Source organism: Physella acuta, unplaced genomic scaffold (genome assembly GCF_028476545.2).
Source record: "Physella acuta isolate Inbredline_101_S28 unplaced genomic scaffold, ASM2847654v3 ptg001947l, whole genome shotgun sequence".
Taxonomy (NCBI): Eukaryota; Metazoa; Mollusca; class Gastropoda; family Physidae; genus Physella; species Physella acuta.
Genome location: NW_026733452.1, coordinates 117974 through 133029, shown reverse-complemented (window position 1 = coordinate 133029; position 15056 = coordinate 117974). Strand labels below are relative to the sequence as shown.

General features: G+C 37.1%; 1 protein-coding gene across 7 annotated transcripts in view; it reads right to left on the bottom strand.

The window, feature by feature from the left end:
- Positions 1 to 1065: 1065 nt before the first annotated feature.
- LOC131931346 (zinc finger MIZ domain-containing protein 1) overlaps positions 1066 to 15056 on the bottom strand; it is a 114888-nt gene continuing 100897 nt past the window's right edge. For 3 of the 7 annotated variants that reach the window (XM_059288123.1, XM_059288127.1, XM_059288126.1), the window contains 14 exons: positions 9606 to 9833; positions 9082 to 9328; positions 8661 to 8885; positions 8013 to 8270; positions 7702 to 7834; positions 7374 to 7509; positions 7041 to 7251; positions 6829 to 6934; positions 6553 to 6704; positions 6372 to 6439; positions 6073 to 6257; positions 5269 to 5400; positions 4806 to 5113; positions 1066 to 4536 (listed from right to left, as the gene is read on the bottom strand). In XM_059288123.1, coding sequence (XP_059144106.1) covers positions 4408 to 4536; positions 4806 to 5113; positions 5269 to 5400; positions 6073 to 6257; positions 6372 to 6439; positions 6553 to 6704; positions 6829 to 6934; positions 7041 to 7251; positions 7374 to 7509; positions 7702 to 7834; positions 8013 to 8270; positions 8661 to 8885; positions 9082 to 9328; positions 9606 to 9833 — 2518 coding nt within the window. In that variant the 3' untranslated portion in view covers positions 1066 to 4407. Of the gene's footprint in view, positions 4537 to 4805; positions 5114 to 5268; positions 5401 to 6072; positions 6258 to 6371; positions 6440 to 6552; positions 6705 to 6828; positions 6935 to 7040; positions 7252 to 7373; positions 7510 to 7701; positions 7835 to 8012; positions 8271 to 8660; positions 8886 to 9081; positions 9329 to 9605; positions 9834 to 10779; positions 10919 to 15056 lie in introns of those variants that run through there. The other 4 variants (XM_059288128.1, XM_059288125.1, XM_059288124.1 and 1 more) reach the window with 4 other exon arrangements.

Below are 15056 nucleotides of genomic sequence, written 5' to 3'. Positions count from 1 at the left end.
TCTGTTTCGAATAGGTCAGAACAATTTCTTTAGCACTGAAACATAAGACAGGCAAGGAAATTATGGGATGGAAAACTAAAGAGTCAGAAAGAAAAAAATAAATAAATTAAGCCTTATATAGAAGATATTACAAAGGTGAGGGAGCAGGTCACAACGACCTGCCCCAATACTGTAATTGTCACAAATCAAAGCTGTACACAGGTCAAGGAATAAAAACAAGGTCATGTGGTCATCAAAAGGTCATCTTGTAAATCAGGGAGGGAGGAGAGGAAAAAAAAGATAAATACAAAATATTGGTTTCATATGCAATAAATTAGCCAGATAACGATTGAAAAACATGTTGAATCAATTAACCAAATGATGAGTGTACACACTGATCAGTGTACATGCTGATAATTGTACACATGCATATGTCAGACAATCAGTCGCTTTGTACAAAGTGTTTTTTATTTTCACAACCAGACTTAATAGCATCAGCCCTCTGACAGATTCCCCCCTACCACTGCTGGACATTTGTGTTCCCTTGCATCTTTTGTTTCCCACTTGGGAAGATTGAAATAATAGAGATAAATTCTACAATTATTTTGTCTTTATTTTAAATAGATCTGTGAATTATAACCGTAACAAGGTTATTACCCTCCATCAGTTACAGGAAATATTAAGTTACAACTGTTATCTTTGTGTAAAGACTATTCAATGCATTTTTTTAAAACTTAGTTTTACTATTATTTACGTTAAACAATAAAAGTATCTTATTTTCGTAAAAATCGAACTAAAATTTAAAACATTTTTAAATAAAAGATGAGGCTACTAACAGCTATACTGTTGGAAGTTGGTTTTTCTTTAAAAGACCTACACTATGTAAGTTTTAAAAAAGCAAATTAATTATCTGCAGACATAAACCAGAATTTAAAAAAAAAAAGATAATTGCACAGCTTGTTGAGGAGACAAATCATTCAAAAATCGATTGCATAAAATGGAGAAAAAAAAAAATTTACTGCACTTTATTGTTTCTGCAGCTGGTGGTTGCATTCAGATTAGGGGGGGGGGGGGGGGGGAAACTAAAAACATGATAAATTAGGGAAATAGCTTTTGAAACAAATCATAATTAAACCTGGGAGAATATCTAAAAACATGATAAAATTTAAATGGGGAAAATAATTAGAAAGACAATAGTATTGTATATGTTTTACCATGCTGTTGAAAGTATTTAATTCCAGGGAAACAGTGCATGCCAGTCCTTGATTGTAACAAAGCTTTACTCAATGCTTGCTTGCAGTGGTTTAGAGCACTAGGGGCTAGGCTCAGAAATTTATAGGATTGTTAAACAAAAGATGATTTTATTTGAATTGAATCCCTTCACACACAGGATTTTTTTGTTCTTTTACTGACAAATTTTAAAAGATATCTAAAAATAAAGAAAATGTCTGCATATAGTATTGAAATTCTGCAACATTTTGGTAATATGTCTGAGAAAAGATTCCTTCTCATCGTCAAAAATGCTATTTATTAAACAAATACTTGTATCTCTTCTTATTCCATATAAAAATTCCAACATTTTTTAAACATTTATTTAAAAATTAACTTTCTTATCAGATTTTGATAGATTTAAAGTAACCAAACCTTTTTATTTAAAAGAATGGGTCAGTTTAAAAATTCACAAATGTCACCGTCCTTTAAAAGTATTTTGATTTAAAAAATATATATAGGACAGACTGAATTGCTTATCGTGTCCAAATTTTCTAAACACTAAAATAACTCAACCAACGTTTATCATCATAGATATATTTAAAATTTGTTTTAAAAAAGGAAACAGATATTGCTATGTAATTTGCTAGTTGGACAACAAATAGTAGAATAAAATCAAAACATTGATAAAATCCTGTACAAGACATTCATTTACAGATATTGTAGATAATATGTATAGATATTTAAAATAATGATAAAACTTTGTACAACAATCATGTAACACAAGAAAAAATGGTTGCCTGGATGGCCACTGAGAGCCAAATTTAAATACTTTTAAAATAAATGTTATGAAAACGTGATGATAATAAAATGTCATGAGAAATTCTGATATGATAAAACCAATGTATAAACATAGATCTTTGTGATGAACTTTCAGGTGACTGGGATGATGAAGTGCTGTTGTGATTTGCTGCCTAGGAACCTACCAGTTCCATCAGTTTTTTTTTTAAATTTAGAAGTTAATTTGTTAGCCAAATATTTAACATAAAGCACACACAAATCCTTCAGTACTGAAAAATAAAATTATTTTTTTTACAGTAACAAAGAAAAGTAAATCTTCAACTGCAGTGAATATTTGATTAGTAAATTTATATAATGAAAATACATTGCTATAAATACTCTCTACATTAAATACTATTTAAATATTTTATGCTTCTTGCTTTTGACAATAAATATTAAATATAGCCGAGTGCACTGTCTTTAAAGTTACTGAATTATTTATTAAAAAAATGGATTCTCTTGATTGTTATTCTTGCTATTCCCTGAGCTTTATACATAGCAGAAAAGTTATATTCATAATCTAATAAAGTGTCTGCGGACACTTAAATTTTATACACACATTTTTTTTAATGGCAAAAAAGTTATATTAAAACTTTTGAATACTATTTCTAATTGCTATCGCTTTTATTTTCAGTTGTAAGACTTGTAATATGAACTGTCTATTTAACAAAATTTTGATGAGGTAATGAAATGACTATAGTGAAATTAATCAAATGTATACAGCAAAACAATCTGCTCTTAAAACAATTACTTCATGTTTTAACTGCACATCAGCTATTGCAATTTATTTCTTTATTCCTATTTAAACTCATTCCTGAATTTTAAATATCAATACAATTACAATACAGAATAAACACTATAGAATCAGATGAGCTTTGCTGAATTGATATTACACTTGAAAAATTTTTTAAAAATTTAAACAGTTTCTAGTGAGAGATCTTTTAATCAAAATCTGAATATATAGCACATTACGTTTATTTAATCCTATGCTGAAAATTTTTAAACAGTGCAAGTAGTTGCTATATTTACTGTGATCAGATCAAATAAATGTTAATTGTAAATCAATTTAAAGTGAACAGTATAATAAATTTAATAAACTGTTACACAGAAGGTTATTCAAACTCATTTTAGTTTGCCATTGCATTTAATTTATATAGTTCATCATTCTAAAATTAACTATATATATATATATTTATAATATATATAGTCCAAATCAAAATGACTGTCTTTTAGATTAAAGTTATGTTTTAAACAGCAATTTTATTTCTCCTTACACATAGCCAACACAATGAGATTAGTTTCAACAACAGGTCATCCAACTAAGAATTGTTTATATCCCAGCTTTAGTCTGTTTCAAGTAAGTAAGGAGGACTACAAATATGTAACACACTCTAAAAACTGTTCCACATTTTAAAAAATAGTTTTGGAATCTTGAGCCATGGGCTCTCACTCTTGCGAATACGAAGATAAGTAATTTAAAGCAGAACCCCCTTTGTCTAGTCCCACCTTGACGAAGGATGAAAGCACTTTTATCCATATGTGCATATTTAAAGTCTGATTGGTGATTGTAGTACTTGTCATTTTTTTGATTGGTTAGCAGGGTGAGGGGTGAAAATCTGCTTGCGAGGTTGTCAAGTACAAGTGAACCAGCAGAATACTTGTCCCTGGCGATATCATTGGTGGCACAGAGCTGTGAGATTCACAACTGTGATAAAAGATCTCAAGTTTTAACATTTGCTAGTTTTTTTCTCAGTCTTTCCCCAGCCTTGAAGGCAAGGAGGGTGTTTTAAATCTCCTGTTGTAAAGTTAGCTTGTTGTTTGGTAGCATTATACTCCATGGCTACTGAATGAAATCACAACAGTTTCACAATCACTTGCAGTGGCTCCAGCAGAGACAGGCATGTAATCCAGTGAATAATCCCTACAAGTGTACAAGGGTTGATGGCTGTTGACAAGCCAGATCAGGAGCCAAACCATGACAGTTTTCATGGGGTAGGCACTTCACCTATGCGAAGATGAATGTAGAATTTGTACTCTTGGCTTCTACTGCATGTGCCTTTATGTCAGGTTGATGATGGGTCAGTAATAAGGTCAGTCTCACTTTGGTTTTAGCTTGAATTTTTTGTATTAAAATAGCTTCATTGCCGAACAAATGTGTTGCTCACTGGGCGATGGTTTGAAGAAATGCATAGCATCTCACCACGGACTATCAAGTAAATACAACCACGCTGCAACACTCAAATCAGTGGGCAAATGAAATGTCATTTGTGACGGTGCCAAGTTCTGCTAACAATCAAAAGTAAGCCTGAGACTTGCAGCTTCGACTGGCAAAAGTCTTCAGCAGAACTGTTGGGTCAGGTTGATGAAAGAACGTTTGCTCTAGTTCTCAAACAAAGCTAACAGGTCATCCCCAGTGCTAGAAGAGTTCTGTCCATTGTCGCCCGTAGAATCTGAGGGTCCCAAATACGCAGTCAATAACTCCATATCACTGAGATTGTCTGCCAACAACTGAGGACACAGTGAAATTTACAAATTAATTTCATCATAATCTGCTATTTCAAAAAATTAAAACTTCTCTATTATAAAAATATTTCATATCTAAGACCTAAATTGAACTTAGTATAGTACTTAAATATATAATCCTTTAAGACAAGGTACTGCACGAGAAAAAAAAATGGGGAGGGAGGAGTATGACAAATTAAAGACTAAGGTTAGCAACTTAAGTAAAAAGATTTTGATTCAAATTAAGTGTGAAGAGCCCATTGGAAATTACTTACATCAAGCCCCTGAGCAGCACTCGTGTCTCCATTAATGATTGCTGTTGGGTCAAAGTTCAGATCCCCTAACGAATGACAGTCAGTTGGTAATGAGCTGTTCATACTATTGTTAGAGATACCATTACTTAGGTTGTTGTTGCAGTTGTTGGGGGTGGATGATGTGTTGTTGTTGCCGGGGGATGGGTGGGATAAGTTGCTGAGGCTGCCGTTCTGTGGATGAGGTTGTGATGATGGACGAGGGGTCATGTGATTGTTGCTTGGGGGTCTTGAGGGGTCTGGATGCCTTAAACCCTGGCTCATTGGATCTCCTGAAATGATTAAAAAAAAACCATAAGTACTTATAATTTAAGGTTTTGGAACATAGAAAACTACATTTGTTTTCAATAAATCAATTAAGCTCATGTATTCTTATTTTAATGAAAGCACGTATGAAGAAATTACTGTAAAAATTTCAAGAACTGACCAGGTGTAGATGGGGGTGGAAGGTTATAGGGAGATGCCTGAGGTCCTGCATCCCAAGATGTCATTGTTGGCAACTGCATACTCGATGGTGACATAGCCTTCATCCAACTATTTTGACAAGAATCTGGATTTCCTGAAAACAAATTTCAAATATTTATAGATACAGTGAATGCAAAGTTTTAAAAAAAAAAAACATTTACAAACATGTACAAATTAACAAGTTTTAAAATATTTATAGATACATTGGATATTTTCTTAAAAGATGCTATTTGAAAAATTATTTAAATTTTTTTAATATATTCAATTATAAATTAACATAATGTTCAAAATTTAAACTTTTTCATATCAACCAATTATTTTTTTTTAAAACTGGCTTTTTAATATAGCATTATGATATAAAAATAAAATGTAGGGTTAATGTTAAAAATGTGAACAAAATGTTTGATGAAGCAGTAACTAGATAATACAAGTAAAAAAAAAAAGCAAAATGTTAAATTACAACTGTATACATATAAAGTTGAATAACAATGTTTTTTAAATATATCTAATAAATGTTAGTTAGTAGTGGTGTTAAATGGGTTAACGTTGCGAAATGCTCTGTCAATGATAATTTCATGTTCTAATACCGATCATTTGAAATAAGAATCTTTTTTTCCCTCTTTATTTTAGCTAACTATTTTTTAAACCAAGCTAGACACACGATTGACATCCACATTTTGGGTGAGCTTACTTGTTGGTTAGGGTTTTAGCGTGAGTTTAACGCTAGGTCAGCAAGTAAACACAAGGAATTGTTCTAATGACATACCATACAGGAGACTAGGACAGCTGGACCTACCACTATCTTCCTCTTTGACCATAGATTTGATAGGGACAGGCTTCCAGCTGGCTGTTTGGTTGATGGTCACCTCCTCAAACTGTTGATTTGTCATATTTGTTAAAATGCCCCAGATGTACTGGTCAATTTCCAGGCCTTCCAGCAGTGCTGATTTACTGCAGGTGAATAAACACGCTCTTTAAGCATTGGTTTTACATAACTTGTATCAAAATACCCAATTAATATTTTAGCGGTAGATTCAAAACAAAATTATGCATCAAATATCTTACTTGCACACTGGGCACTTCCATAAGCCTTTGTCACAATTTAGCTGTAGGTAGGATTCAAGGTCGAAACACTGTAAAGAAATGTTTAGTTGTATTAAGCTTTACATGACAATAGAAGACAATACTAACTTAAATATACAAAAGATGATAGCCAAATGTTGGTCAAAAATCAAACCAGTGCTACCTGTATGTGTTTACAGTCATGCCCTCTAGCTGGTAATGTTATTCTCCGGCATGTGATAGGACATTTCAATGGTACTTTAATTGCTGTTTGTTCTACCCCATCTTCTCCATTCACTGCATTGTTAGGTGGGACATTGGAGAAATTTCTTTTGACTGGAAAAATTAAAAATTGATGATTATAAAAAAACAGAAAATTATTTAGTTGTCAATGTACATTTTAAATTGAAGTTTAATTCTTGAAAATTTTGTATAAATTATGATAAAACAAAAGACTCACTTTTTGTGATACAGTGTTCAGCAGGTAACAAACGTTTCCGCAACAAGCCTTGTAACACTGATCTGATACTCGGCCGGTGGACTAGTTGAAGCACAAACAGGTGAGACTGTAACAAGGGAAATAAAGTTGAGTTTCTTACACTTCTTGGTTTTTGATACAATCAATACATCATGTTGGGGGTGGTCATGTGGAGGGTGGAAATAAAGACTTACACAGCAGCATGCAGTCACTGTGATCTGTATGGTGTTGCGCCCTGCTTGGCAGACTTCCTTGAGGTAAAGTGGTTTATGTGTTGATTTGTTGTCACCCCTTTCAATGTTCAAGGGTGTGGCATTGACGCTGACCGTGACAGATGCTGGCCAGTTGGTACTCATTTGACGGTCTTCATGATGGAAGCATTTTAATTGCAGTTCAAGGTCAGATCTGAGAGTGTAAATTTTTTGTTAAAAATATTAAATTACACAGCAGTTAATGAAACAATCTAAAATGTTTACTTCTGTGAATTAATTAATTTGGACTTAAGACTGAGCTATTTTAGGTCTCACCTGTACATAAGTGTGTTGTACACTGTGTCTCTCAACTGGAACACATGGTTACTAACTGCCAGATTGTGTTCCAGCCGAAATGGAGGTAAGACAACTCCATCTCTTACAGGGAATGTAAGCCGTAATTCGTCAGGACCTTTCAAAACAAAAATCAAATATAATAGGTGAAAAGTTTTACTAGGGGTTTTAAAAAGTTTATTTAAAAGATAACATTTCCCCACCACAAAGACTCTAAACTTCACATTATGTCAATTTATAAATAACTTTTCCTTACCATAACCAAAACTTTAAGTTTATCTGAGGTAAACATGTGTGATGTAATACTTACTTGATTTGACAACCATGGGTTTTACATCCGGTGGATAACTGGGTTTCATATCACCTGGATAACCTGGTACTGACCCGGGTGTGATTGGTGGTGTTGGGTTGCCAGGTATGGGCGAGTGTGGGAAGCTATTGGGCTGGAAAAATTCATTGAAAAATTCAAGTATTGGCTATTTAAACTTAAACCATACCATAAACTAAGTTAACCGTTGTAATATATAGCAGTGAAAGTATTCTCTGAATAAAGATGTTAAATAAAGCCAGGTATTGTTTTGGCTCAAATAAATATATAAACACTAAAGCAATGTTTCTTACTGTTTGCCCAGGGTATTGGCTATAGTTTGGCGTTGGGCCTGTAGGTCGCTGGGGATGACCGTATTGCCCTTGCGTCATGTACGGGTGCTGACCATTGGGGTATGGTGAAGGTCCTCCCTGCCTCATCTGTGTCATGCCCTGGGGCATCACATACGTGGGGGAGGGTAGGGGCTGCTGGGCCGGAGGGTAGCCAGGCTTGCCTGTGTATTGCTGATGTGGCATGTAGGGGCCATGTGGGCCGGGACCACCAGAGACAAACTGAAACATCAAGCACACTGTGTTAGAGCATGACAAGCTACACCACCAGTGATGTATACATTGGTAAACTGCTGGCTACACAACAGCTGTTGGCCTGATTTTATGAATTCATTAAACAAAGATCCATAAAAATGTACAACATATTGCTAGCTTTAGCATAAACAGGTCTGTTGTGTGTCCAAATTAATTTTTTCCCTATTATACAAACAAGCTTGTATGTCGAAATGTAGATGGTTATTTTAGCTAACCATTTTAGTTTGAATACATTTTTTTAAATGGGTGCTGCATTAGCACTTTTTAAAAATGTAAACAGGTAATAGAAAATTAACAGAGTTAAAATTGTGACAAGTCATGAAGTGATAAGGTAGAGTTAACTAGCGGTATACACACCTCCATCTGTGCACCATTTTGATACATTGGTGGTCTCTTCTGGATGTAAGGGTTATGGTAGGGGGCTGGTCGTCTGTGGTACATGTTTGGCTTCATAGGGCCTGGACATGGGCCACCCCCCATAGACATGGGGGGCCCCGGATGTCTCTGGCCTGGCATACCAGGTGGATACTGGGGCCCATATTGATGCTGGTTGGGTGGCATCTGAGGATAAGATTCCATATACTTATAAAACACAGGCATGACACTGTGTCCAGTTGAATAAGTGGAAACTTTTAACAAACTGAGCATGTTACAATTGTCATTTCAATCTTAGCACCCAATTTCAATACAAGTATAAACATGCTCATTTTGTTGTATTTTATATTAAGCCTAATAGAATTTCAATGGCGAGCAGTGAACCTCTAGAGTCTGTTCATACCTGCATGCCAGATGCGTACTGGTTATTCATGTTCATTTGCATGTTGATGTTCATCTGCTGCTGATTCTGCTGTTCCTGGATGGCCACCATGCTAGCTGTGGCCGTGGCTGTAGCTGTGGCCGTTGCAGCTGCAGCCACATAGGCCGCTGCTGAAAGTGCTCCAGGCGGGGCCGTGTAGTCGTTGGGGGCTCCACCTGACATCTGCGGCTGGTTAGAGCCAGGTGTGTTAGGGGTGGGTGGGTAGCCACTGAAATCACATTAAATAGAGAAAAATTTGATTATATCCCAAGTGTCAATTTTTGGTATAAAAAAAATCAAATAAAATGATTTTGATATGACTTTTTTGAAATAAAAGTTGGGAAAATCTGTATGATTAGATTTTCAAAAAGTTGTTATGCCTAGGCCATTAATTTTTTATATAAATGCTATGCTTGTCAAATTTAAACAAGTCTAGAGACAACACTAGACAATCTATACCAATAAACCTACAAGAAACCAAGATTGAATGTGTTGACAAAACTCACTTGTAGGGTGCCATAGCTTGGGGGTTGTAGCCAGGTTTGTTCATGCTGGGGTACCCCTGGGGCGGCTGACCATGACCAGATGCTCCAGTCATGGTCGTGTTGGCAAAGCCGGGTGTGTTGTGTGTAAATGGTCCACTCTGTGTCGTGTGTACTGGGAAGATGGTGGTGACAACATTCAGTTGAGTCTGGCCTGGATTTGGTCCTCCCCATCCTGCATTTGGGTCTCCACTAAAGAAAAAAAAATTAAAATTAAACATTTGTTTTAGAAAACTAAGAAGGCAGTTAGTGCCTGTAAATGCTTTTCTTGGTAAAAAGTAAACCTTAATCTCATAGCAAAAAGTGAATGTTCACATAGCACTAGTATCATATTCAAAGTCTGAACATCCAATACTTTTTATGGCTACATGCAATGTTTAATAGAGCTTTAATAATATTTGAATGTAATAAAAACCTTGGGGGAAATTAACAAAGCAAAAGAGAAGTGTTTCTAATAATAAATTACTTTTTGGGAAAACTAAGAGATAACTTGTTTGCTCTAGTCCACATCCCCCCTTCCCCCCCCCCCCCCCCCCCAATTAATTTAGTCAATGTTGGTTATCATAAAAGGTGACAAACCCTGTTGACTCAAATACTAAAATGTTAAAAATAGATTTCTGTTTACAATACTGTTGTAGGATACTGGTTCAAAATATAAAAAAACACAATGTTTCAGGTGATAAACATGTACAAATTTAACTGGACCAGAATATTATAGATCAAGAACTATTCACTAGATCTAGATGTTGATTAATGATTTAGCACAGCAGCAATACATAGACGTCTAATTCTCAGTGAGAGTAATAAGTCAATGCAGGTTAAATATATAAATCTAGACTAGATCTAGATCTAAATAAAAACTAGAAGTCTACTGGTTTACCAGGTTTTAAAAAAAGCTTATGCCGCCTTATGAGGCAATATAAAAAAAATGTAAATATGTAATATGCCAAGATTAGCCAACTGGTAAACCAATTAGCCAGAAGAGAAGTCCTTGTATTTTATCTTTGATTTCTATCTCCCAATTAAAAGGGGGCAGGCCATGTTATGTATAATAAAATACCACCCATTCCCTTATCTCGCTTCTCAGCCGAAACCTGGTTTCAAATAAAAATGTCAAAAGTTTAAGGTTTCTCTCCACCTGTTTCGGTGGTTTCAAAAGTAGGTGAAACAAGGCGAAAATTTCTCCGTTTGATAAATGAGTTACACAATTCTGGTCTTCCCCCATGAACTACTGTAAGGTGTTTTCATTTTTCTCCCTCCAGAGAATGTTGTTTTGTTATGGCGTACACTCGGACTGTCGTGTCTGCCATCTTGTTCGTTTTTTGGGACAAGTGACATGGAAGTGGCCTCCCTTGTCATTAAATAAAATATTGGATGGCTTCACGTCCGTTGTAACGGGTTGCCACATTGTAATATATTTTGCTGAACAGCATTTTTTAAAAATACAGTGTTTAAGTCAAGACAACATAAGGGTGAAATGATTAAATAAACGGCATAAAATTATTGTCAACGTGGTAAACAATTTAAGTATTCACAAGTGTACTTTTCAGTTAGCAGTACCATACAATAAAAGGCGTGTGTTTATCACAATCTGATATATCATATAGGTCTACAAATATTGAACTTAGGGTTTGGAATTTAATATCAACAAACTCTGTTTGAATAAGGTTTATGAAACATGGGCAATGAGAATAAATTAAGAAAAAGCTAAAAACAACCACCAAGAGGCGATGACGTCACCCGCGTGTCGAATTTCCCGACTGCCCTACCACAAACAATCATTCACTGGCAGTCAACAATCTATTGACATCCCAGAAAGTTCTGGAATCCTGATAACGCCCTGTTTACGGGCTGGATGCTCAACTATCGTGTACATGTACACCAAACCACCAGGAGTCGGGGGGGGGGGGACACTGTTAAAAGTATATATTTTCTATATAAATTTCATTTCGTTCGGGGGGGGGGGGGGCGGTAAACTCTGGACATCAGGGTGACTTAACCATTCGTTGGGTGACTGGTACGATTGTCAACACCAGTCATACACCTGTTGCACTGAGCGAAAACAAATGCTCTGGTGACAGCTTCCTGCCTAACACCACGCCAACACCAACAAATGTCACCACTGCAAAACATCAAATCACCCACAAAATGTCACTTAAAACACCATGTCACTACTACAAAATGTGTCACAAATACAAAAGAACACGTGTCACCACACCAGTCTCACCCCTTCTCTCCAGAACAACGACATAAATGTTTTCAACGGGTTAGCTATTAGCAATTGTGAGCATGCACTGCAAGTCCCCCCCCCCCCCCCCCATCACAAGTGTCACCAACACACATATCACACAGACACTAACACCATTTTCTATTATTTACTGACATATAGTTTTAAAACAATAAAAAAACAACTATTTCGTCACACGACAAAAAAAAAATTAAACTTTAAAATTTTCTAGCAGAAGACAGTGCCGACGTCAGAGTTCGCGCCGCGACCTTTCCCGCCCCAACACTTGTGATTTCCCTCCCCCTCCCCCCCCCCCCCTCTCGCAGCCGTCAGTGGCAAAGCGTGATGACGTCACGTAACAGAAATCAATTGGTAATTGAGTTTCCGTCATTTAGACGCAATCTGCTTATAGGCAATTTAAACTTTTTCTTTTTTTGTTTGTTTCATATACGTGGGCGAGTGGATAAGGGGACAAATAGTGGGGGGTCACCATTGCGGAAGAAGGGGGTGGGGGAGTGTGGTTACGACAACAAAGCGGTGTCACTATTGAGGGGGTGGGGCCAGTATGTCGCACCCACTCATCCGCTGGTTATTAAACACCACCAACACCTTGCGGTCGACAACATCAAATTTTATGTTCAATTACAGCAGGTGATCACAGAGTGATTTTTTTCGATCACTGCCATCGATTTTTTAGTATGGAAATTGGATCAGCGTGTTGCCGCAGCACAGGTGAAGGAAATTAACGTCTGCTAATTCAGGTCTGAGAGGTCATTTGTTCATGTACAACTGACAATGTACGCAAGTGCTGGTGTACATAGCCGAACGTGTACATAAATGTCCATGTACACAACTTGCCGGTATACAATACTTGTTATGCTATTTTATGTACCACACACATAGTCAAATGTTGTATGTATATTTACAACTGGTCATACGCTAAACTGGACCTATGTAAAACTAGCCATGGTGTCAATTAAGGACATGTTAGGACCAACAGACAGCTGAGGACTATCAGGACTTGTGATGCGGCTTTCCATCAAGACATAAGAACTTGTCTCATAAAACAGAACACAACCTTACACACGCTCTCTATAAGCCGGGGTATGATTGGTTTTTAGTGGACACACAATCCCCCCCCCCCATCTCCCACGCGCCCCCCCCCCCCCCCCGCATCCACATGTTCCACAGCGCACAGAACCATCAACCATCTAACAGCAGCAATCAATACGACAACAGCCTGAACCACAACCAACCAGAGTACACCTGACTGAAAACATCAGCTCATCATTTCAAAAAGTTACTTACTGTCGGGGGGGGGGGGGGGTGGAGTAGGGGGTGGGGCAGATGCAAGGTATAGGATACCTGTTTGACTCGTGGGGGGGGGGGGGAGGAAGTCAAATGTCCCAGTAGTTAAAAAAAGGTTGTAGTTATTGACCTAAATAATTGTTATAAGATGGATAAGGAACCAGATACAGCGGATTATGTAGGTTGGGTAGGATTAACCTGCAAGAATGTTGATTAAGATTAACTTGCAGGATTATCCTGCAAGTGTGTAGATTAAAATGAAACTGTGTGCGGAGTTCTATGAAGCATGAGATCAGCATTTGTGGGAGAGAAAAAAAAAAACGTCCCATGCTATTTTTTTTTTTAAGCAGTGGAAACGAATGAACGTTAAAAACAACAACAAAATGGTAACCGATAGCTGGCTATTGATTGGGCGGAGGGGGTCACGTGAATGAGGAGGGGGGGAGGGAGGGGAAAATGTCAACAGGACGGAAAGCAGAGAGCGAAGGGGGTGGGGAAGGGGGGGGGGAGCAAATAATGACACGAGGGGCGGGGGAAATAACGGGAAACTATATTTTTACGTTCAGCTAAAGTGTTGGATATTTTTAGACAATTTTAAACAGAGAGTCGCGGTTGTATAAATAAAATGACGGATGAGGGAGCAGTGAGAAAGATGCATGGGGGACGGGGGACGGGGGGAGTGGGCATGGGCTGAAATCAGATAATTAATTCAATATTGTATTGCCATGGTAAAATAAAAAAAAAATAAAAAGAATAACACTGCTAAAAGACGGAGCAAAAATCAATTTGGCGGATAACAGTGGTGGGTTGGGGATAATAGAAGGGAGGGTGGGGCAGGGAGGGAGAGAGGACGAGGGCGTAGCGGTGGTTAAGTAGACGTGTGGTGGTACAGAGAGAGTGGGGTGGGGTGGGGGGGGGTTGCTCGATTTTGAAATGTGGTCAACTATTTTTTTTTTGTCAAATAAAAAATTGAACTATTGTAAGTTTTTTTTTTTAACACTGATTTTGACATTGATATGGCAAAAGTGAGACAACCTACGTCATTGAAACTTTATGCAGGCTTCTGGGAATTTCCTAGACGCGACGAGATGACGTCACCTGGCATGACACGGTTCCAGCCCCACACTGCCCGTGCGGTGCCATTTTGTTTTTCCTGTCGTGAGGCCTGCACTCAAAGAGTTGGTCTATTTTCTGCTGCTAATAATTTCTATTTATGTGTATTGACCGCTGCTAAATTCGCTCCCATGAAGTCGCTTAAGTGAAGCTCCCACCAAGGGATGAGTGGATGTGTGGGTTGTGTGCGGGTGTGGGTTGTGTGCGGGTGTGTGGATGTATCATGTCTTGAAGGGAAAAAAATCTTTAAAGACTGAGTAAGTTTGGAAGAAACTCTGAGAAAATTCGAATTAAAAATAAGCTCAAACGGAACTTTTCTAGAAAACGCAAATCATACAAGTTAGGGTAATTAAATCTTTGGAGAAAGTCAAACTAAAAATAACATAGCTCTCATGCTGCACAATGTAACTGGCAACTCGCAACGATGTGGCACATGGTATCTTTGTTGAGCGTGTTTAACACGGATTAACCAAATGGATTAGCCATATGGATTAACCATAGACCAACATGCTGTAGCTGATATGCACTAGTAACAGTTGCATTGTGCAATAAATGATCTCTATGCGCTAACCTAGTTATAATTTAAAAAAAAAACAAGACGAATTTAAAACGAGGCTCGAATGATGACGTGTAAACATTTATGCGTGAACTCATCCGGGATTTCCCATAATGCAGCTCATCCAAATCGAGGAAGTTGAGTTTATTAACTTTAAGAGTGTCTTCATTCATAAGGAACACAAATCAATGGTAGGCCGTGTGGCCTAATT